Source organism: Mus caroli, chromosome 7, assembly GCF_900094665.2.
Source record: "Mus caroli chromosome 7, CAROLI_EIJ_v1.1, whole genome shotgun sequence".
NCBI lineage: Eukaryota > Metazoa > Chordata > Mammalia > Rodentia > Muridae > Mus > Mus caroli.
In genome coordinates, this window is record NC_034576.1 from 58779731 (window position 1) to 58804752 (window position 25022).

Here is a 25022-nt window from a genome sequence, read left to right on the forward strand (position 1 = left end):
CAGACAACTGCTTGCAGAGTAGTGGTGTGTAAGCGCCATACCTAGAGTGGATGGTATACTTTAGTTCTGATATATATATTTTTTTTATTTAGTTTTTAGTTTTAGCTTGGTTGGCTCATCTACTCTTATATCTGAGAGTAGGGTATTGAAGTTTCTCACTATTTGTCATGACCTGTGTAATCTTTCATGCCTTTTAGTGTTTGTTTTGTGGAATTTGGAGCATCAAGATTCAGGATATTAAATACTTACAATAGGTCCTCTTGATGAATTGTTCCCTTTATTAACATGTAGTAGCCCTCTTTACTTTTTAAATCTTTTTGTAATTTTTATTGCAGTTTACTTATCTGTCTACCTACCTACCTACCTACCTACCTGCCTACCTATCTACATACCTACCTGTCTAGTGCACCATGGCACATATGTAGAGGTCAGAGGACAACTTATAAGAGAGCTGACTCAAATCAAATTTGTGTGGTCAGAATTGGAGACAGGTGCCTTTACCTCGTGAGCCATCTTACTGGCCCAGTTTGTAGCAACCCTCCTTACCTCTTCTGAGTAGTTGTGGCTTGAAGACTGTGTTATCAGATGTGCAGATTGCTACCATCTTGTTTGCAACACCATTTGCTTGGTAGGTTGATTTCCAACCTTTGGCTCAGTTTTTGGAGACAACAGATAGTTGGATCGTGCCATTTAATTCAATGAGTTAGTGTCTTGGTTTCTTTTCTGGTTGCTGTGATAAAATATTTTGACAAAACATCATAGAAAGGGTTCATTGCAGCTGAGTTTAATGTTTTATCATTGCAGGGAAGTCACAGTGGCAAGAGCACAAGACAGTTGGTCACATCGAATCTTAATCTATATCTAGCGTAATAAATGAATGAGTGTATGCTCAGTTCCTTTCTGCATTTACATAACCCACGTCCCTGTCAGGATTTGGTGCCAGTCTCAGTGGGCAAAGGTCTTCGATTAACCTAATCTAGACAGTCGCTCACAGGCATGGCTGACCAAAGGCCCATTTCCTAGGTGGTTCCTGTTTGTGTCAGGTTGACAGTTCTATCATGAGGAGGTATATAGATCTTGCAGGTGGCTAGTTAGGCGCATCTACATTCATGGTTATCACTGAGACAGTTTTGTGATTGATGGTTTTGGTGGTGTTCTAGTTGGCTGGCTTACTGATACTTTTTTCTTTCTCTCCTGGTAGTTTTGGATGTTTGTTCCTCTGCTGTTTGACATGATGAATTCTTTCTGAGTCATGTGTTGTTTTCCCTCTCCCTTTCTTCTTCTGTTCTCATGATATGTATTCTTTCTTAAATTCTCTGGGGTGAAACCTCCTTCTTCCTCTGTGTACATCAGTCTCTTGGCTTTTTTTTTTTTTTTTTTTTGCACTATTGGCCTAATTGTCATTGAATTGTTATTTGTATATGCCTTTAAGCATTCTTACTTCTCTGTAAATTATTTTTTAAGTGTGGGTGGGTTTTGTAGGAAAGGGAGATGGGGTTCTTTTTTTTTTAAGATTTATTTATTATATGTAAGTACACTAGCTGTCTTCAGATACATCAGAAGAGGGCATCAGATCTCATTACAGATGGTTGTGAGCCACCATGTGGGTACTGGGAATTGAACTCAGGACCTGTGGAAGAGCAGTCAATGCACTTAACCTCTAAGAGATATCTCTCCAGCCCTCTGTAAATGTTAGTGAATAGATTTGCTGGGTATTGCAATCTTGGTTGACAGTTAATTACTTTCAGGGCTTGAAACACATCATTTTCTATTTCTTGACTTTTAGGGTTAGTGATGACAGGCCTGATTTTATTCTGATGTTTCTTCGTGGGAGGCTGAATTGCCTTTTCTTTCTTTCTTTTTTTTATATGATGTGCTGTTAGTTCTACTTTTTTTTTCCTTTTTTTTTTTAATTACGTATTTTCCTCATTTTCATTTCCATTTCCAATGCTATCCCAAAAGTCCCCCACACACCCTCCCCTCAACTCCCCTATCTACCCACTCCCACTTTTTGGCCCTGGCGTTCCCCTGTACTGGGGCATATAAAGTTTGCATGTCCAATGGGCCTCTCTTTCCAGTGATGGCCGATTAGGCCATCTTTTGATACATATGCAGCTAGAGTCAAGAGCTCCAGGGTACAGGTTAGTTCATAATGTTGTTCTACCTATAGGGATGCAGATCCCTTTAGCTCCTTGGGTATTTTCTCTAGCTCCTCTATTGGGGGCCCTGTGATCCATCCAATAGCTGACTGTGAGCATCCACTTCTGTGTTTGCCAGACCCCGGCATAGTCTCACTAGAGACAGCAATATCAGGGTCTTATCAGCAAAATCTTGCTAGTGTATGCAATGGTGTCAGCGTTTGGAGGCTGATTATGGGATGGATCCCTGGATATGGCAGTCTCTAGGTGGTCCATCCTTTTGTCTCAGCTCCAAACTTTGTCTCTGTAACTCCTTTTTAGTTTGCGTCTTCATTTGGTCATTGGTAGTTTTTAAAACTAAGACTTCAGAATCTTTTCCTAGCATTTCATCTCATTGTCTTTGTTTTCCAGTTCTGACAAATGTTAGCTTGTGGGGAAGTCATGGTGTACTGCTGTGTTACGGGGTTTGAATTTGTTTTGTGGATCTCTTGGTGTGTGTGTGTGTGTGTGTGTGTGCGTGTGTCTGTCTGTCTGTCTGTCTGTCTGTCTTTGGGTTGCTTTTCTCCCTTTCCTTTTTCTTCTTCTTCTTCTTCTTCTTTTTTTTTTTTTCATGTAACCCATGTGGATTGTCTTTCCTTGGATTTACGTTCAGGGAAAAGTGACTGAAGTAAACAGTTGTGATGATTCTTTGACAGTAGTTCCAGGAGCTGCAGGAGTGAGTTTGTGTCCCTCACTTGTATCCCTATAAGACCTGGAGACAGACAGGGACACTAGTATACTGGTTGAGGGAAATGTTACAAACACATCAGTGTTAAGAGTATCAGCATTTAAGTAGTTAATGAAGGAACTGTGGGAAGAAAAGTAAACAGAGTACAAAGGAAAGTGTATAGATAGGTTAGAGGCATAGAAATAGCAATAGAAAACACTGTATATCAGATTTAGAGAAAAGAGGCACAGACCTAAGAACCTTTTCCCACAGAGTATAAGTTACAGCATATCAGTTGAATACGTAAGATACCAGTATGTAAATGTGGATAAAGAATTAAAATTATAAAAGATTCATATATAAAAAATAAAATGTTAAAATCAAAAATTAATGATTAAAATCAATGTAAAATAAAATAGAAGGTATTACATTCTCATTGGAGCTTCTTGAACCTGGTTGGAGAGAGCTTGTGTTTGTGTTTGTTCTGTGCTTCAGTACCCTGTGCCAAATTTTGCTGCCACAAACTCCATGTAACCTTTGTATCTCCTTGCTTATTGCCTGGGCGGGGTTGCTGCAACTCTTAGATTCACAGTCTCATACATGCTCATGCAGCTCTACACTGTAGCTTGGAGTCTGGTGCTCCTGACTTTGATGCTGCACCATGTTCCAGATTTTGCAGCCTCTTCCCTGGGTCTAATTCACTTGTTTCGTGGGATTTCTCTATCCCAAGATCCCTTACCCTTCATTGACAGGTTGACAGGCAGACTTGCCTCAGTCTCTTTGGCATTCTTGCCACATTCCCACTGCCTAGCTGTGAGATCACCTGTTCTCCAGGCAGTGCTTGGGAGAGAGGATTTTAGGTGTTAGAAATATTCAATTTCAGATTCCTCCACCTCTTTGTAGTGTGTAGTTTGCTCATGTCTAGCTAACTTGAAATTCTTCCCCCAGTTTGAATTTTCAACAACCCACCCTGTTTCTTTTAGCAGCTCTCATGCTGTCACTGGGAGCTCAGAGTCCCTTCAGGGCACTGCCCTGAAGGTTCATCTGTCCGTACTCCTTGATATGCTCAGATGAGTGCTCAGATTGGGGTGGGGGGCGTGGAATAAAATCTACCACCTCATTTTCTTTTTACTGTCTCTATTCTTTCTGTTACTTTGACATTGGTGGCCTTTTATCTTGGCCTTCTATCCAGACACGTGAAATAACAAATGCAGTCTCTGATCTCCCATCCTCCCAGAACATTGTCTGTTTCTTGAGTCTAAGATGTTTGTTTTCTTATCCAGTATCACAGGTACATTGAGATTGCAATAAAACAGTGCAGGAGCTCAGGAATTGACTGCAAAATCCACGGTCTCATCCTGCTTGGACGCATCCGTGCTGAGGAGGAGGATTTGGCCGCAGTTCCTTTTCTGGCTTCAGACAATGAGGAGGAGGAGGATGACAAGGGCAGCACTGGGAGGTTAGAGTTTCTACTTACATTCTGTTGTGCTCGATTCCATCCCAGTCACAGGAGTAAATGCCTCCTCTGAATGAGGATAGCATCGTGCCTACTAGAGTGCTTGATAGAGCTAGTTGGGATTGGTCTCAAGAATAATTAATTTACAAGAAAATAAAACATAAAAAAATACATATTTCAAAACATAATCATGAGAGAGGATTGAAAACAAAGTTTACTTTTTCTTTTAACCTGAATTGTCTCTGTTTTGGTGTAAATCCTTGTAGCTTCCTTTTTCTTCCCTGTGTCAAAAGATGTTTTTCTACAGTCATGGTATAGTATCCATTTAATGTCTAGTTATTTTACTATTAACTTAAGTGTTTTACTTGTGCTTTATTATGGTAGAATATACTAAGCATAATCTTCCATTTCAACAATTTTAAGTTTATAGTTCAGTGGCATTAAATACATAGACACTGTTTTAAAACTGTTTCTGGATTGTCTTTAGGTTCTTGTATATGATTTTTATGGAATCTTAGACTTCTTGTTAGTCCTGACTTTATGTGTAATTGTGATGATGATTACTGTAGTTATCATTCAGCACATGTCTGGGGAGTGTCTTCTGTGGGTCAGTCCTGTGGTGAACATAAAAACTGAAGTCAGGCAGGCTCATCTACATCAGTTTGGAACTGGGAAGCGAGGGGAGCATGTGCTGCCCTGAGGGGCTACAGTGGAATGTTGCCCCCGACAGGAGTCAGTGTTTTATGAAGCAGGGTGAGCAGGCAAAAGTAATCGAGTTGCATATGCCAGGGCCAACAGATTCTTCATTTGTGTGTCTATTCCAAGACATATGGAACAAGGGCTACTTTAGGCTTCTTTGCAGAGCTAGCAACAACATCGTAGATACACTTTCCTCACACGTTGTGTTTTTATAGATGAATCTGTGCATGTGGAATTGTTCTGGCAATTATGTGCCAAACATATTGCTGTTTGTCCAACATTGCTAAGACCATGCTGAATTCCTAGTAGAACCAGAGCCTTGGCATTGGCACCAACTCAGTTGAACAAAAACTTTGCTCCGAGTTGCTTTCAGTGATGTAAGGAGACAGAGAAAATAATTCCATCTGCATTACTGCTCAATACATGCTTTTAGTCATGAGTAGGCCAGCAACTGTGGGTGAGCTATGTTATTTCAGGGTCTGTGGTATTGGTTTTAGAAGCTGTCCTGCCTTATTTTAAACTTCTTCAAAGAAGATGAAAAGAAATACTATATGTATATACTAGCTTATCTATAGTATATGTGAAAATTGTAGATTAATGCCTTCTCATTTAGTGGCCACTAAAATGAATTGGGCAGGTCTAATTAGTATATTTATTATATATGTGAGGTAATCAATGGCTTAGTGATGAGTTGTTGGTTTTTTTTAAATGATTGAATGCACTAACAGGAAAATTGACATTTGGATACATCTTGAAATTTCAAAATAATACTATTAATTAGCTAATAGTATCTGGATTAATTAACAGTCTAAGCAGTTTGTCTCAGAGCCAGCTCCCAAGTTGCATATGTACATAGTGATGATGATTAGCTGACCATTCAGTACTTAACATGGTACCATTCCTTGAACATTCTGAATGTCAGCTCTTGTTTCTCAGCCACGTTTAGACCAAAAATCTATTACATGATAATCTGGTACCTTGTACATTAATTTGCTCTACTTTGCCTATTATTAGATAAGTCAGCTTTTCTACAGTTTATTCCCATACCAATGTGTTTTGATCTCCTAAAGCAAATATTTATTCTTATATAACATTAAAAAAAAAAAAAAACCTCAAGTCTATATAAAGGGTGGTTTCTAGAACCCAAAACCTTCCATTCTTGTGAAAATAGATGTAAAAACAAGTTTAAAAAGGGAGTTGGGGAGCAGGGTTTAGCTCTTGGCCTCAAAATACCAGCTGAGGAAATCTTAACACTGTCCCGTGCACTATGAGACTTTTATCAAGTTGAGAACTAGTGCTGTGTCTGATTTTGATTGAGTTTCCTACCATCGAGGACAGGTCAGGAGATGGGTTCAGCAAAGTAGGTAGCAACTCAAGAATAAGAGGATGGCAGAACCTCTAGGCTAGTGGGCCAGTGGCCAGGCACTGTAGCTTGTGTTGTAGACAGAGAATATAAAGGAAGAAAGTAGCAAATTGCCTGATGTGTGTGTATCAGAAGAACCCCAATATCATGTAGTTAAATCTGTTTAATTTTTTTTTTTGAGAAATAAAATGACCACACACATATCTACATACAGTACCCCACCCATGTCCCCCAAATGCCACAAGACATACTTCTAGGTAGATTCTGGTAGGACTTTTCCCCAGTGGCCCCACAGGTCCATTTGGGTTCTGTTTACTGTGTACCCTGTTGACAAGTAGGACTTGTCTTGAGCTAGTGAAGCATTGTAATATTTACTTGTGTTTAAGAAGTAAGCAGATATGCACTGGATCATAGGAGTTTTGTCTCACAGAATCTTATCGTGGAGGAATGGCCAATTGATTTGATATCAGAATGTTCTCCATCAATAAAAGGCTAAAATATAAATTTTGCTACTAAAAGATAACATGTTGCTGGGTATGGCAATGCACACTTATTATCTATCCTAGCACTCAGGAGGCAGAGGCACACAGATCTCAGAACAGCCCAGTCTACCTAGTAAGTCCATGCTAGGCTGGACTACATATTCCATGCCAGACAGGATTACATACTGAGATCCTGTCTCAAAAACAAACAAACAAACGGACAAAACCAAAACAAAGTAATATATATTATGTTTGTTTGTTGTGGTGAAGGTAAGATACAATTTCCACCTACGCTTGTATAAGTGTTGGTCTCACGGAACACTTCCTCATACATATTGTGGGGTTAAAGCAAATCTTGTAAGAGCTCCTCAGAGTGACTAGAATGTGCTGTTACTTGGAGGTGCCCTTTGTGTTTTAAATGCTTTATTCTGAGTAAATTTTGTTTCTACTTTTGTTTTTGTCTAGTCTTATTAGAAAGAAGACTCCAGGGTTGGAATCAACAGCTACAATAAGAACCAAAGTGTTTGTGTGGGGACTGAATGACAAGGACCAGCTTGGTGGGCTTAAAGGCTCTAAGGTACTTATTTATGCCCTGTAGCTGATGCCAATGCTTACTGTTGCTTCTGTCTTGAGTCCCAGCAGGAGTCAGACTCTTTAAGGATATATGTTCTAAATGTGGTTTAGGAAATTCAGTTTTCAACAGTAATACACATTGTCAAATTGAGTTTGTGAGAAGTCTCTATCCTTTAGATATAGTTGTATTCTGCCTACCTAAAAGACTAGAGCATAAACTAAAACATGTGAAATGATTTGACAATGTATAGGTAAAACTATAGTTTATAATTATATCTTGCCTTCAGTACAATAAAATACTTAGACAATAATGTGTAAATGCCATAGTGGTACAAAGATGAATTAGTTGTGACTTTTGCTTACTGGATATTTGAGGTAGAATAGCCTTTATGGAGAGGATGCTTTGTGCGCACAGAGAAGTGGTAAAAATGCACATGGATGTACACACTTGTCATTGTGGAGTGGCTCATGGTTAGAGACTTAGTACTACTAAGTCTTGAGTTTCAAGGAAAAGCCGCATGACAGCTCCCATTCTTGAACTTCATTTCATAAATAATTCTGTTGAAGGCTAATTTGTAAAGTATTTACTTAACAAAAAAAAGATAAGATCCCTCACAATAAAAATAACTATAACAGATAATACACTGGGACTAAGATTGAATTCATTGTATAATATCTTAAGTCCCAAAAACAATTAACTCCAAATTTTAGTCTTTGGAGATAACTCCATCAGATGAAATCTACTCTTTTTAGTATTCTGTGATAACATCGAGTTTGTGAGAAGTCTTTAGTCATGCCCCTCTCTCACCGTTTGCTTTGTTTTTTTGAGACAGGGTCTCTTCACACACTAGACTCACTGATTAGGCTAGGTTGGCTAACCAGCAAGTTTCAAGAGGTCTAGCTGCATTTGTTCCCCAGCATTGAGATTGTAAACCATGCCTGGCTCTTTTTTATAGACTCTGGGAATTGAACTCAAATCCCTGTGCCTGTGTGGCAAGCCCTGGACTGAATCATCTTCCCAGCTCCTGGTCTAATTGTTTGTCTACCCTGCAAATCCAATTTAAGTCAATCTAATAGTATTCTTTCATCTTTAAAATACTTTAGCATGTATATGTAAGAGGTAAAGATTCCTGTAGCTAAGGTAATTCGAAACTAACAGCTGTTCTGTATATTATCTGGTAAGATCACTTATGATTTAAAATGTTTAAACACTATCTTTTTCCTTTGTTTGTTTTAAATATCCTATTCTAGATAAAGGTTCCTTCATTCTCTGAGACTCTGTCAGCCCTGAATGTGGTTCAGGTGGCTGGTGGTTCTAAGAGCTTGTTTGCAGGTATGATAATTCTAATATTGGAAAATTATGTTTATAATTTTTTAACATAATTAATTGTTTATAAATTTATAAACATAAAAATAGCTTTTATGTTCTGAAAAGTGGCACTTCTTTGGACTGTTCTTGCAGTGACTGTGGAAGGGAAGGTGTATTCTTGTGGAGAAGCCACAAATGGCCGGCTAGGTCTGGGTATGTCTAGTGGGACGGTTCCTATTCCTCGGCAGATTACAGCCCTCAGCAGCTACGTGGTCAAGAAGGTAGCAGTTCACTCAGGTATGGACATCAGTGAGCAGTTCCTGATAAGCTTTTGCTCCTTCAAGTGATTAAGGCCCTTAAGTAACTTCCTGAAGTGTCCTATATGAATCTTCAGTGATGAGAAAGATATTTTTCAAATGAGTTCATTGCTGTCCTTCACTTTCAGTTTGGCTTTGCTGAATATTTTTCTGAAGCACTATGCTAGGTTCCTAAGGAATGGAACTAAACTCTAGATACCAAGCTCAATTCATGCTCATAGTGGATAGGATATGATTAACAGACAATTTAAATGGTAGTAGCTTATACAAAACAAGAATTTACTTTTCTACTCTGTTAACCTCTAGAGCAGTAGTTCTCAATCTATGGGTCACAACACTTTGAGGGGGTCACATATCAGATATTCTGCAGATCAGATATTTACATTTTGACTTAGCAGCAAAATTACAGTTATGAAATAGTTTTATGGTTGTGGGTCACCAAAACATGAAAAATTGTATTAAAGGGTAGTAGCATTAGGAAGGTTTAGAACCACTGCTCTAGGGTTAGGGTCTGGGCCCATCTATAAGGCATCTACCTGTGAAGAACTTTGGCTCTTTGTGGGAAAGTGGCTATAATACTCTAGCCCCATGCAGCACCTCTCTAGAGTAGAAGTTGTTGCCCCTGATGATATGGGGTCTTCTGTGGAGGGATAAAGAGTAGAAAGTGAATGCTGGGTGTCAGGAGTCTCATCTGCTGCAATGCCCTGACACTCAAAGTTTGTAGAGCCTTGACTGGATAGCTAAAGCTCATTCCTATAACCTGAGGCAGATCATTGGACTCAGTGTCTGGAGTTGGTTTAAATAGTCCCACTGATGGTGCAGAGTGCTATTTGTAATGACAGTCTGACTAATTATCCTGTGCTCATTTTGTATTTTTTATCTAAGGATTGACTTCTTATATACTAAAAGCGACAGAAGCCCCACTAACAATCATTATTATTTTGCTGCTTCTTTGTAGGTAAAATATTTTAACAATTTATAATTTACTAAAAGTCCATTTATTTTACATATATGTTACTTAGATAGCTTGTATGATAAGTATGGTGATAATTCTGTTTATTCATTTAGTCAACACATACACATTGAGTACATGCTATATTCCAAGCAGAATGGGTAGCAAAAACCTTTGACAGCCTTCCCCTGCATGAATGTTGCAGGTGGCCGGCATGCTACAGCCTTAACCGTGGATGGGAAGGTGTTTTCATGGGGTGAAGGTGATGATGGGAAACTTGGACACTTCAGCAGAATGTAAGATTTCTTTCTTCAATCTCACCCATTAATAGGGAACTATTAAATAGTAATAATAGTGTATTTCAGTTATTTTACAGAAAATTAATGTTATAATTTATTTATTAAAATAAATATTTTTAAAAACCTGGATTAGATATGCTGTGATTTTACATAGTCTTTTAAGGTTTGATAGTTAGAGTGATGTATACATATATTTTTTATTGACCAAAGATAGGCCACCTCTGTGAAAAGACGTTTGATGAGGAGTGTTTACTCTTACCTTAGGAACTGTGACAAGCCAAGGCTCATAGAGGCTCTGAAAACCAAGCGTATCAGGGACATAGCCTGTGGGAGTTCTCATAGTGCAGCCCTGACATCCAGTGGGGAACTGTACACTTGGGGCCTTGGAGAGTATGGCCGATTGGGACATGGGGATAATACAACACAGCTGAAGCCCAAAATGGTGAGTATACACATTTTTATTGCTTATAAATAATATTAAGTCTAGGTTTTTAAAGACTTGAACATTATTGACTTTGTTTTCTCAGTTCCCATGCTTCATTCTGTTTTAAATTTGTCATTGAGTAGGTAAAAGTCCTTCTTGGTCACAGAGTAATCCAGGTTGCATGTGGAAGCAGAGATGCACAGACATTGGCTCTGACTGATGAAGGTAAGAGCTGGTTGTGATGGTAGGTTTCTGGCTGGGTATGAATGTTACCAACTGTTTACCCGAGGTATTTATTTTTTAAACCTAGGTTTGGTGTTTTCTTGGGGTGATGGTGATTTTGGAAAATTGGGCCGAGGAGGAAGTGAAGGCTGTAATATTCCCCAGAACATTGAGAGACTAAATGGCCAGGGGGTATGCCAGATTGAGTGTGGAGCTCAGTTTTCCTTGGCACTCACCAAGTCAGGAGTGGTGTGGACGTGGTACGTGAACTTCCTCAGTGTTATTGACAAATGTGGAGTGTGTGGCAAGCCTTGTGAACAGCCTAGTCTGTTTGTAAAACTTTCTTCCTTACTCATTTGACATTGTTATATATAAAAAAAAAAATCTGTATTAAATTGTTGAATTGAGATTACTGATGATATTACAGAAAGATCTTACAGTGTTTTTGTAAAGAAATCTAGAGAAGTTTTAAACCAGTTTGCATGAGGTTTAAATAGGTTTGAAAAAAAATGCTGTGTTTCTGGAAGCTATGTGAAATAAGGAGAGCAAAACAGACTTCTAACTTCATTTGGTGCTCAGAAAATCAATCAATCAATCTCTCTCTCTCTCTCTCTCTCTCTCTCTCTCTCTCTCTCTCTCTCGTGTTTGTGTGTGTGTCTGTCTTTATTTAAAAAGTGTGAAGAGCTGAGTGCCCAGACCATTCTTGGATGGCATGTCAGGCAATTAGCAACTCGGAAATACATACCACACAGCACTTGGAAGGGGAGTTTGCAGTGCTGTCTATTCTTTTTTATTTGTTTTAAACAATGAAATCTATAGTAACTGAGCTATTGTAAGACATGTTACAGCACGAAAGAGCTTACTGGCCAAGTTCATGAGTTAATTTGGATATGGCATGTAGTTTTAGAGTTGGAGGACCTTGAGTACTATGTATGACATCATCACTCCTTTCCAGAAGATGTATGGCAGTGAAAGTCTCCTTGTATAGCATTGCCAAACTGGAACCATGTAATGACATGTTGCTTTCTTCTCAGGGGGAAGGGCGACTACTTCCGACTGGGCCATGGCTCTGATGTCCATGTGCGCAAGCCACAGGTGGTGGAAGGACTGAGAGGGAAAAAGATTGTGCATGTGGCAGTTGGAGCCCTGCATTGCCTAGCAGTCACAGACTCAGGGCAGGTAAGGCTCTAGTGTCCTGTGGTAAGGTGCCCTCTTGGAGTGCTCATTGGGCTACACCCCTTATCTTGTCAAAACTGGAGTAATCAGATGGGTATGCTGATATATGTCTAGAATCCCAGCATTTGGAAGTCTGGAGCAGGAGGATAGCTAGTTGAAGGCTGGCCTAGGTTACATTAGTGGGTTGCAGGCCAGCCTGGGCCATACTTTTGCATGCCACACCAAGAAAATAAAAACAAAAAGTACCTCTAAACTCCTGAGATGCTTGAATGAGTTTTAATATTAGGTTGGTGCAATGGAATTGTTGAAATTTGCTATTTGATACTGAAATATATTCTTAAGTAAATAGTTTATTATGAATACTTCTTAATAATTATTTATGAGTACGTTTTTGTCTGTCCATCTGTGTGTATGTGTGCACAAAGAGGACATCTTTGTGGAGTTGGTTCTCCTTGTACCATGTAAGTCTTGGAGATTGAACTAGATCCCTAGTCAAGGACTTTTACTTGCTGAGTCATCTCGACAGCCCCTATTATGCATCACTTTAATGCACATTTCTCAATATGTGGGTTTTTGTTTGTTTGTTTTTTTTTTGAGTTTTTTTTTCCCTAATGACTTATTACTTGTCTTTATATTAAACTATTGAAATGATATTAGACCAAAAAAAAAAAAAAACCCAAAAACCAAATTTGAGTGACTTTCTTAAGTTTAAAATGAGTCATAAAGCAATGGCAACAATTCACAAAATCAGCAATGTGTCTGACCCAGGAACTGTTAACAATAGACAATGCAGTTCTGGCAATAGATGTTTTGAGAGGAAAGCCTTCAAGGTGGGAAGCATAGTGGCCGAACATCAGGAGCTGACAATGATCAAGTGACAACAGTCATGGAGGGTGGTTCATAGGGCTTCATAGGATATTGCCAGCTAGCTCAGCTTGGACCATTCAACAGTCACTCAGTATTTGGTGCAAATTGGAAAGTTTTGCATTGTCATCTCTTAATTTATGAACAATAGAACTGTTTTTGTTTATTTGTTTGTTTGTTTTTTGTTTTTAATATGTAACTACACTGTAGCTGTCTTCAGACACTCCAGAAGAGGGCACCAGATCTCGTTGCAGATGGTTGTGAGCCACCATGTGGTTGCTGGGATTTGAACTCAGGTCCTGCAGAAGAACAGTCAGTGCTCTTAACCGCTGAGCCATCTCTCCAGCCCCCTAGAACTGTTTTTTTGATTAGATTGTGCTATGCCATGAAAAGTGGATAGTATAGAACAACCAGCTGTGACGCGGGCTTGGTAGTTGAACAGAGAAGAAACTCCAAAAACACTTTCCAAAGCAAAACTTGCACGGAGGAAAGCCTGAAAAGGCCATGGTCATTGTTGATGGTTTGCTGCTCGTCTGACCCATTACTGCTTTCAGAATCTTGCCCAAATCTTTGCATCTTAGAAGGGTGCTCAGTAAATCAATAGCATGAGCCACAGGTTCAACCAGTGAATCAAAGTTTAAACTAGTTGGGCTGTGACCTTTTGCCTCATCCACCATATGCACCAGACCTCTCACCATTCATCTGCCACTGTTCCATACATGTTACAGGGGAAATACTTTCCACAACCAATGGGATACGGAAAATATTTTCTAAGAGTTTGTCAAATCCTGAAGCTTAGACTTTTGTAGAAACAAACGTATTTCTTACAGGCAAAAATGAATTTATTGATTATAATGGTTTCCACTTTGATTAAGAAATACTTCTTTTGACCTACTTACATGATTTAAAATGTAAGCCGGGCTTACATTTTAAAATGGAGCCGGGCGAGGTGGCGCACGCCTTTAATCCCAGCACTCGGGAGGCAGAGGCAGGCGGATTTCTGAGTTCGAGGCCAGCCTGGTCTACAAAGTGAGTGCCAGGACAGCCAGGGCTACACAGAGAAACCCTGTCTCGAAAAAAACCAAAAAAAAAAAAAAAGATTTAAAATGTATGCTTCAAAACTGTAATCTGTTTTGCACCAGCCTGATATTGGAGATCTGTTAGAATGGTGTTCATCTTGTTTACTGATAAACAGCACAGGTTGGGTTGGGGGCCTTTGTAAATCTCCTCTCCATTCTGAAGTCCATGTTGGAATATAAAAATTATCATTGAAAGTTACTCCTACCTCTAAGCTATTAGCAGTTTATACTGTCGAAAAACCTGATGCATGCTAGAGGCTGAGCCTACACAGTGGGAGGATATACTTAGAGGCTGTACCTTCATGAGAGAAGTTACATCTGCTTTATTTTGGAAATACACAGTATTTGATATATATTACTAATTTTGTTGCTTTGATAAGAATATACTATTACTAGCCTATTGAGCCATATTTTAAATTTGGTTTATGAAAGTGAAATTAGGATATTATTGTTTAGTCAGAAGTGAATTATTCTTTATAACTATAAAACCTAAAAAGCAAATTACTTGAAAAATGAGCATGGTAATTTTATTTTTCCTTTATAACTTATGGTGTGGCAGAGTTATTGCACTTAGTCAAAGCAAGGATGTGCCCTGCATCCTCCCATCCAAAAAAAATAATTAATTAGAATAATACTAAGTATTTATAATTATTGGGAAGCATTTTCATAGTTGATTTTTCCTCAGAACTGTATGTACTCATGTTCTCTGGATACATTGTATGTGATTTTTATCTTTAAGAGTCTAATTCTTTCAAGTACTATGACATGTGTTGTATACATTTTCAAGTAAGTGTTTAAAAATTATGTGAATTTGAAAAACATAAATTCTTTACCCCTTAACAGGTGTATGCTTGGGGGGACAATGACCATGGCCAACAAGGCAATGGCACAACCACAGTTAACAGAAAGCCAACCCTTGTGCAAGGCCTGGAAGGCCAGAAGATCACTCGAGTGGCTTGTGGGTCATCACATAGTGTAGCATGGACAACAGTGGATGTAGCCACACCATCTGTCCATGAGCCTGTCCTCTTCCAGACTGCAAGAGACCCACTAGGTGCTTCTTACTTAGGTAACACAAAATTTATAAACATTGTTCAAGTTTTTATGTAAATTTTTTTCATTGTCATGTTTGTTAAAATTTAGTAATGCAATGATGCCAATGTTATCGTATGATATTAATAAATCAATGTTTCTGTGTCTAAAGAAATACTAAGGTAAATTCATAAAAGTATACATTAAAAAAGAAAGACTTTATAGCATTCATCTTAGCAAATCAAAATAAACCTAAAATATGCACAAAATGGGAACTAATGAAGGTAAGAACAGATATTAGTAAAGCTGAAAACAGGAAAGTAGATATTGAGGCTGAATCTAGTTACAAACACTACTCTACACCATTTCTACTCATGTCTCTGGGACAGAGGCTGCCCTCTAGATCAGTACATGCTTCTTATCCAAGTTTCCTAGATGGTGATGTACTGAATTTGTCTTTCCATCCTTTGGGGTTCTAGTATTGGGCATCAAACCCAGGGCCCTGTGCACTGAAGTACATGCCTGATGCTGCAACCCAATCCAACAAGTCTAATTCACTGAGGGTGGTGGCAACTCTGGGTAGATGGTCCTGGGGATGGTCTTGGACTGCATGCTGAGTAAGCCATGAGGAATAAGCCGTTAAGCAATGTTCTTCCATGGGGTCTGCATCAGTTCCTGCTTTCAGGTTCCAGCCTGCATTTTTACTGTGATGGACTATGATTTTGAAGTATAAGCAAAACAAACTCTTTCATTCCTAAGTTCAACAGTGGGAGGAACTTCTTGAGCCCCTCCCCTATCTGTGCTGAGATTTTGGCTGGCAAGGAGAGAGCCTTTTGAGAACTCCCAGTGTATTTTGAATTACAGGGTTTTCAGCCTAGATGATGTGAGCAGGCGCTTCATAAATATCAAAGTGCAGTTGTTTCTTTTTTTCAAAATAACATAAATGCTCAAACCAGAGAAAAAGAGCAATCTCTGATTTTAAAAACATCTTCGATTTTTGTTTCCCTATTTCAGGTGTCCCTTCGGATGCTGATTCTTCTTCTTCCAGCAATAAGATAAGTGGTGCAAATAACTGTAAGCCTAATCGCCCTTCTCTTGCCAAGATCCTCCTGTCACTGGAAGGAAACCTGGCCAAGCAGCAGGCCTTATCTCACATCCTTACAGCACTGCAGATCATGTATGCCAGGTAGGCTGCTGTGTTGGCTTATAAATCCTGCCATTATGTAAACTTCGTGGCTTTGTAATATTTTAATTGGCCAGATGTTTACATGAATGTTGTTACTGTGTTAAGTGCTATGAGTTGCAAGTCACATACCTTCACTGGGGATTTCTAAGATCTTGGCATTTTATAATAAAATAAACTGAGTATTGAAATATGAATCAGAAAATCAATCTTAAGGATGTTTTCAGTTTTTTGATAATTCTATATCAGTATGAAAGAAGAGAAAGAATGAGTTGATAATGTATGGTGATATTTAAAAGATTATTCTTTGATTCACTTGCTGTCTTACATACTCATTTGTTGCTGTGGTCTCGGAGCCTGTTTTAGTCACTTTTCTATCTTTGGCCTCTGGTATCATGGTGGGATGCTAAGGCAGAGCAAACCCTTCTCACTTCAGAGTCAGAAGGTTCCAGTCCCCTCAGTAACATGTTCTGCTGACCCAGGGACACCCACTAGACTCTGTCTCTTACCAGCCCCACCACCTCCCAGTAGTGATAGCTGGGTAGTAGGACTTTACCACGTGGTCTTTTGGGGAAGGTCCAAATCATAGCAAAACTTAAATGAGTTAATCAATTAGTTAATGTGTCCTGGATGTGGATCTGATAGTTGTGCTTATATAGCTTAAGAGCAACACCTAAAACAGACATGGAGGGGAGAGTTAATTTGCTGATTATTATATCAACTTGTTATTAAACATCGTCTATTCCTCAAGTTCCAACAGTAACCCAATAGGTGCTCTGGCTTTAGATTAGATACTCTTGTACTTGTTGCTTAAGTATTATCATGTGCTGTGTAGTATAACAATGAGGCTATATTCCTAGAAACACATTATATTAAGGTTATAAGGAGCATATGCCTGTAAACTAAGCTCACTGGGGCCTTTCTAGTTGATATAGTCCTATAAAGTCATAGTTTAATATATATAATCCATTGTGGACTGAAATGCTACCGTATGTCTTATGTCTATAAAAAAGATTGGGGTATACATTTTAGCTTAGAGCGGTTGGCTACCTGGTTAATAATGCACAGTATTTTCTAAAACTCATTTGTATGTATTCTATAAAAATGAAGACATGCTTGTAGTGAGCACTTGACCTATCCTGCTGCTTCATGTGGTACCCAGATGAAAGGGTGGATCACCACAGCCCTGACTTTCTGTTCTGATAGAGATGCAGTGGTTGGAGCCTTGATGCCGGCCGGCATGCTCGCCCCAGTGGAATGCCCCTCATTCTCCTCCTCAGCGCCTGCCTCTGACGTGTCAGCCATGGCCAGCCCCATGAATGTGGAGGACAGCATGCTGCCTGCTGACCTTGAGGACAGGCTGAGTCCAAATCTGTGGCAAGAAAAGAGAGAGGTGAAAGGGAATCTTAAAGCAATATTGAATTTGAAGGGAAAGGTGGCTTTTCTTTATCTAGGGAACCCTACTTCTTCTGTCACCTCATTTTTGTGTCGCTATTTGATTTTGAGCTTGACTTAGTAAAATATGTTCTATTTAAAGAGATTTCTTAGTGTTGAAATGAAAATAGATTTACTCTTTTAAAAAGTCATCCCATAGAATTCTGAAATGTAAAAAGTCAGAAAACGAATTTGTTAACTGGGAAAAGACTCCTTAGAAAGATGTAAACTCGGTATAGTCTAACTTGTGGTCCTGCTGTTCTTATGGGCTGTTTTGGCTCACTAGGGTTGCTAGGTGATATGAGCACTGGATCATTCCAAAGTGCTTTAAGTAGTTTCTGTGTGCCATATAGCTGAACTTTTTAAACGTTTCCTCTCATGTATTCTCCAATCAGATCGTCTCATCTGAGGATGCTGTGACCCCCTCTGCAGTGACACCGTCTGCTCCCTCAGCCTCCTCTCGCCCATTTATCCCAGTGACAGATGACCCAGGAGCTGCCAGCATCATTGCAGAAACCATGACTAAAACCAAAGAGGTCAGGAAACATTCTTCTTTGACTTCAAATAAAAAATCGCCTTAAATGTACTCAAAAGTTAGGAGTCATATTTAGAGCTAGAACATGCTGTATCTCCTATATTAGTCACAGAAGCTCTCTGTAAAGTTCAAAGAGTGCATTAGTAATCTAGTTGGAAAAAATACAGTTTACGGATTTTCTTTTTAAAAATTAGGTGTATTATCATTTAAGTAGGGAAATGAAGATAAAGGAAAAGTGGCAGAAAGGAAAGTCTGAGAAGGAAAATGCTAGAGATTTGTAAGTTTTTGAGAAAGTTATAGAGAAGGTATGGAAAAATAAAAGGTGGCCATAAAAGCCTTTTTCATTGAGATACAAGTTAAAATCACAACCGCTGAATGAAAATGTTATTAATAAAAAGTAAAACTTAGAGATCAGTAAGATGAAACAAGGGGTTCTAACCTTACTCAGTGTCCTCTCGTAGATGTGTGGATGTATTTTGCGCCAGTGTGCAGGGTTGTCAGTGAGCTTGCTATGTGAGTATCTACCTATATGAGAGAGTTCTGTGACTGGACTCTGCTTTCTGCCAGTCCCTAGTTTAAGGCCTCTTACCTGTAAATTATACCCTTGTCCTGGATATTTTGTAGTATTGTTTCTTCCCACATACTGAGCATTTTGTGACTGAGGCTCTGAGATAGTATTTAAAGCCCACCATCCTATGATGATCTTTAGTGCACATATCAGGATATCTGCACCACATACTTTGCTTCTTTGTAACAATAACAGAGACAGATAGATATAGGCAGGCAGACAGACAGAGAAAGAAGACATCCTGGTAAAATGGTAGATTAGAAGCCATATCTGTGTGATTTAAAAAATTAAGATTTAAAATAAATTTTTAGCTGGGTGGTGTTGGTGCATGCCTTTAATTCCAGAATTTGGGAGGTAGAAGGAGGTGGATCTCTGTAAGTTCAAGGCCAACATGATCTACAGAGTGAACTCCAGAACAGCCAGGACTAAATACAGTAACCTTGTCTCAAAAACCAACCAACCAACAAACAAACAAACAATAATTCCTGTAAGAGATAGAGGTAAAGAAAACAGAAAGAAGCATTGGCAGGATCTCCTTGTGAGCAGAGCAGCCACTCCTTTCTTGGCCTCTCTCTGTATGCATGCACGTACTGCACTTGGACAGTCTCTCTGGCTTTTGCAGTGCCACTGATAAAACGACTTACCTGGCGTCTGTAGCTGCCTGACCTCATGTGAGCAAACTGGTGCAGCCGACCCAGATGAGGCATGTTCACAGACTAGGGCCTTGAGAGGACTCAGTAATGAAGAAGCAACTTCCAGCAAATAAGCAGTGGCTTTCTTTTTAAAAGGAGAAAATGTGAGTAGATAGGCTATGTTTTAGCTGATGCAATGAGAGTGGAAAGTAAAATGCTGCATCCTTGCAAGGTTCCCGGTGTGGACCAGACAGGGACAGCGAGGGAATAAAGAGAAGATACACAGAAACACAGAAAGCTGGGACTGAGTGGACTGCCCTCTCCATGGAGGAGCCACCGCATCCTGGAAGCTCTATATTTATTTTACAGAATTGAATAAGGAGGAGGGGTAACTGCCCACAGCTGAACAAGGAGGAGGAGTTATTGCATACAGCTGGATCAGGGGGACAGTGTAGACTTAGCCAACCTCAGCAGGAGCAATCTCTATAGGGGAGCAGTCTGCAGGCCTTAAACATCCCAGAGAAAAAAGCTATGGTGGACATTGTCTGCACACACACCAGCTTGGGCCAGAAGGGAAGCCCTCTGAGCCTCACTTTGCTGGGGGTGATATTTTGCTACTTTCCCATGGGTCTGAGGCTTGCAGTGGCTGTGCTCATGTCCACAGCACATATTCACTCAGGCCTTTTCTACTCCCTAGTAGTAAAGGAGTGAAAACAATTATAAATGTTATCTAAAAAGGTTAAAACATTATTTTCCAAGGAACCTGAGGAAGGTTGATGGTGTGAATGATATGTTAGAGATCCAGATGAAAGTTGTATATGAAATCTGATGAGTAGGGTAGGCTTCACATGGCATGACGTCCTTCTCACTCACATGGTGTGCTGCCTGCCTGGGCATAATAGCAAGGCATTTTTCCTTGGTGGATGCTAGATATTGGGATCAATCATGTCTTAGTCTGATTTTTAATGTTCTTTCCCCATTCCTAATATGTCCTTTGGGCTCTAGGACTTTTATCTCCCCATACTTCATTCTCTGTTTTAACTGTTGATTGTCAATTCATTTAGGATGTTGAAAGCCAAAATAAAACATCAGGCCCAGAACCCCAGTCCTTGGATGAGTTCACCAGTCTGCTGATCCCTGATGACACCCGGGTGGTGGTGGAGCTGCTCAAGCTGTCAGTGTGCAGCAGGGCTGGAGACAGGGGCAGGGAAGTGCTTTCTGCTGTGCTGTCCGGCATGGGCACTGCCTACCCACAGGTGAGTGATGGGGAAGGCACACTACCTGGGGCCAGCTTTCTCTGCAAGAGCCACTGTTCTTCACACATGGTCTCATCCTAGACTGCTCCATGGACAGAGGTTTAGAAGCTGTTCTTTAAAACAAAGTGTATCCCAGTTCTCCCCGTAGTTTCTTTTATCCATCTAGGACTGGTTTATCTTTTCTTTAAAAAAGATTTGTTTCTTGTAAGTGTTTGCCTGAGTACATATGCATAGCATGTTCACACATGGTATCTGAGGAGACCAGAAGAGGGTTTTGGATCCGCTTGAATTGGAGTTACAGATGGCTCTAAGCCACCATGTAAGCGGTAGGAACTAAACTTAGGTTTCCTACAAGAGTAGTGAGTGCTCCTAACCACTGACACATCTCACTAGCTCTCGTTCCTTAAAAACAAACCATTATTTTATTATGCTTTTTAGCTTATGTTTGGGGTCTCTGTCTCTGTCTCTGTCTCTGTGTCTGTCTGTCTGTCTGTCTGTCTGTCTGTCTGTCTCTCTCTCTCTCTCTCTCTCTCTCTCTGTGTGTGTGTGTGTGTATGTACACTTTGTAGGAACTGTTTTCTTTCTCCTACCATATAGTCCATATAGTTACAGGGATTGAACTCAGGTCATTAGACTTGGTGACAAATCCTGCCTTGCCAACCCTGTATATCTTATTTTTACTGAACAAATAAGTCCTTCTGTATACATTTGCCTGTAGTTTGTTTTTAGATATTTGGCCAATATTGCTTTGCCATGCAAGAATTCTCATTTTTAGGTAGACAAATCTGCCAATATTTTTCACGTCTATCTTCTGACAATATGCTAAAAATATATGACATTAATAATAATAATAATAACACTTCATTCCATTGTTTTCAAGAAATTTTCCTGATTTTTCTCCTGAGCATCTATATGATTTCATCTATTATGTTTACACTTTCAGCCATCTGCATTTTATCCTAATATAAAGAATAAAATATTGAGTGGTTCAGCTTAATTTTTTTAATATGTGGCAAAGCAGTGGCTCCAGCAATATTTGTGAAATAATTCATCCAGTGACTTGAAAACTATTTATCCTACTCTAAATTCTTACATGCGTTTGGATTTATTTACAGTCTTGTTTTATTTGAAATGATTTCTTTAAAAGTTTTTTATTACAATGTATATGAAAATGTATTTTATTTATTATGTGTGTGTTGTGGAACACATGTGAAGATTAGAGGGCAGTCTGCAGAAATTAATTCTCTACTTTCATTACATGGGTCCTAGGAATTTAACTCAGTTGCTCAGGCTAACAGTTGCAATCATCTTTAAATTGTCCTTGCAGAGGTGAGATGGATACTTGATGTCTTATCCTTATGTAATATTTGGGATTCGTAAATTAATTTATATAACTGTGCCTATGTGGCAGTGATATCACTTTGTCAGTAATGTAACTTTAATAAACTAAGTTGTAATCTAAACATGAGGGAAATAGAGGAGAATAATCCTAAAAAACAGAAAGTGGGATTTTTGTTTGTATGTTAAATTTAGGGACTGAAAATATTGCTCATATTCATGTCTTTTTAATTTTTAAATTTTATTTATTATTAGTGTGTGAAAGGTAGCATGACATGTATATGTGTGGAAGTCATAGAGCAGTTTGTAGAGTAATTTCTTGTTTTCTATTTTTGCATGGACTCCAGGTATCAAACTCAGTTTGTCAGGCTTACATGGCAAGTACTTTTGTAAACTGAGCCATCTATCTGGCTCAACCATGTTGGCGCCTGTGTTAAGATACTCCCTCTGCCATAGATGGGCCTGAATGGTTTGGTTGTTCCTGGTTCCTGCCCTTTGACCCAACTTGACTCCCCATGCTTTCTAGAATCTTGGTCATTATTATCAAATTTTTGCTCTTTCTCATGATATTTTTGTCCCCTAGACTTACTTTTCTCACCAAGAAGTAATCTTGTCTAGGTGTAGATGAGACTGTTATTATCACTGGTGTTTCAGTTTATGAATTGGCCTTAACTGTGTTTTTTATGAGGCTCCTTCCAAATGCTTTCCTGTGGATAGTTTTAATTCTCATAGTACCTTTACTGTGCCTTGATTTTATGTGTAAGAAAACCAGGTCTAAAATAAAACCTTTGTTTCTTAACTCAGTTTCCTTCCTTCTTTCATTTCTTTCTTCCTTTCTTTCTCGTGTGTGTGTGTGTGTGTGTGTGTGTGTGTGTTTGTATATCTGTTTATGGACACACATACACACTTGCTTGTGTTGAGGCCAGAAGTCAAGGTCAGGTGTCTTCCTTGATTTGTTTTCCATTTGTGTGTTTTGAGACACTACCTCTTACTCAGCCTGGAGCTCAGTGATAGATTGGAAAGATAGGAAACTACCCGCCTGTCTTTTCTTCCTAGGCACTAGGAATGCAGGTGTGCATTGCTATACACCTGGCTTTTTACATGGGCTCTGGTGATCTAAAGTCAGGTCCACATACTTACATACTATTGAGTCATTTCCCCAGCCCCTTAGCTGGGGGGTAACCCACCGGGTATTGGTTGTGGTTTGTTCTGTTTTTTTCCTCCAAGTCCTTCACTCTGCAGCCCTTTCCCTGTAGAAAAGCACAGAGCTGGTTGAGCATGGGTAGGGCATGAATGACCCAGGGGTGGCATTCACTCATGTTTCTATTCCTTTCTAGGTGGCAGACATGTTGTTGGAGCTCTGTGTCACTGAGTTAGAAGATGTGGCCACAGACTCACAGAGTGGCCGTCTTTCCTCCCAGCCTGTGGTGGTAGAGAGTAGCCATCCCTATACAGACGACACCTCCACCAGTGGTACAGTGAAGATACCAGGTATGTGGACCAGCCCTGGGAAGGGCTGCAAGGTCCACTGTCTGTAGAAGGGCTGTTTTGTAGCCACTTCCATGGGAATAGTCATTTCCTATTCATGAAAAATAAGAGAATAGGATTATTTTAGATCCTCTTCCAAAATGTTTGTAAAATACAATGCAACACAGAGCTACACTGTATTAGTTTGCTTTCTGCTGCTGTGGTAAACACCAATCAGTCAATACCAAAAGCAGCTTGAAAGGAAAGGGTTTATTTGACTTTACCTCCATGTCTCAATCCATATTGAGGGAAGTTGGGGTGGAAATTCGATGAAGAACTAAGGGAGAAACCATAGAGTGGATTTGCTCACTTGCTTGTGCTCCACTAGCTTTCTACTAGCTCCACTAGCTGGCTACTGTGCTATTTCTAGGCCTTTTCTTTTCTTTTCTTTTCTTTTCTAAGGCATTTTTTATTAGATATTTTCTTCATTTGCATTTCAAATGTTATCCCAAAAGCCCCCCATCTCTTCCCCCCGCCCTGTTCCCCAACCCACCCACTCCTGCTTCCTGGCCCTGGCATTCTGCACAGATAAAAGCTGAGTGGATAGTTACACACAATCACTGACTTTTGTGTGAATGATGATGCATGATAACAGTTGTAAAGTATCAGGCTTCTTCTACACTAATACTGTTCTTACATATCTGCATCTTGGATGGTGCTGTCCACAGTGAGCTTGGCCTCTCACATCAGTCAGCAATCAGGACAATCTGACCCTCAATTGGAATTCCCTTTAGTGACTTTAGGCTTTGTTAAGTTGATAGCTGGACCTAACTGGAACATATACCAAATAAAAAATTAATGATTCAATTATCAGGTCAATGTGCCTTCTCTAAGACCTAGGTCTAAAGTCAGCTGACCAACTTTTTGGAAGTGGCCCCTACATTCTGTGAAGTAAAATTATCCTGATGTTGAGCACCTCTGACGTACAATTTGGCAGCCTCTGTTCCTCAATTGTACATTTTTAGTTTCCTCCTCCCATCCCCCTCTTACGTAGTTTATCTGTTGAGACAGTCAAGAGGCTGGACTTGAACCAGATCTACTTTTGTACATGCCCACAATTCAGCGTGTTCCTCAGCCTGGTCCTTCTGATTCAGAGTGCCCTTGTTTCATCCACTTGGCAGACTGTTGATTTCTGCCACCTCAGTAAAGTACCTACTGTCTACACATTGTTCCTTAAAATGTTAGCTGTTGTTGCTGCTCAGCACCAAGATTATTGATTCATTGGGGGTAGCGGGTTGACAAGTAGTATTGTTTTAATTGAATGGTTTTTTTTTTTAATTAGAATACTAAAAAAGAAATTGTCTCCCACCTTTTAAGATGACTACCTAGGGATAGTGTCTACATGAAAGAGGCAGGATGCAGGCTTGATTCTTTCCTTATGTTTACTGTGTTTTAGGGGAATGAATCATTCCTTCCCCTGTCACTTTTCCAAAGTGCCTGTGTAGTATTTGTGTGTTT

The 25022-nt window shown here is 39.5% G+C and overlaps 1 protein-coding gene across 4 annotated transcripts in view; it reads left to right on the forward strand.

The window, feature by feature from the left end:
- Positions 1-25022, forward strand: part of LOC110297519 (E3 ubiquitin-protein ligase HERC2) — a 171722-nt gene that overhangs the window by 113685 nt on the left and 33015 nt on the right. For all 4 annotated transcript variants that reach the window (XM_021166289.2, XM_029479794.1, XM_029479793.1 and 1 more), the window contains exons 56-70: positions 4128-4303; positions 7310-7421; positions 8669-8750; positions 8880-9023; positions 10201-10291; positions 10559-10736; positions 10862-10943; positions 11029-11200; positions 11975-12119; positions 14903-15128; positions 16106-16277; positions 17481-17667; positions 18104-18244; positions 20508-20699; positions 23375-23528. In XM_021166289.2, the coding sequence (XP_021021948.1) occupies positions 4128-4303; positions 7310-7421; positions 8669-8750; positions 8880-9023; positions 10201-10291; positions 10559-10736; positions 10862-10943; positions 11029-11200; positions 11975-12119; positions 14903-15128; positions 16106-16277; positions 17481-17667; positions 18104-18244; positions 20508-20699; positions 23375-23528 (2254 nt within the window). The remainder of the gene's footprint in view (positions 1-4127; positions 4304-7309; positions 7422-8668; positions 8751-8879; positions 9024-10200; positions 10292-10558; positions 10737-10861; positions 10944-11028; positions 11201-11974; positions 12120-14902; positions 15129-16105; positions 16278-17480; positions 17668-18103; positions 18245-20507; positions 20700-23374; positions 23529-25022) is intronic.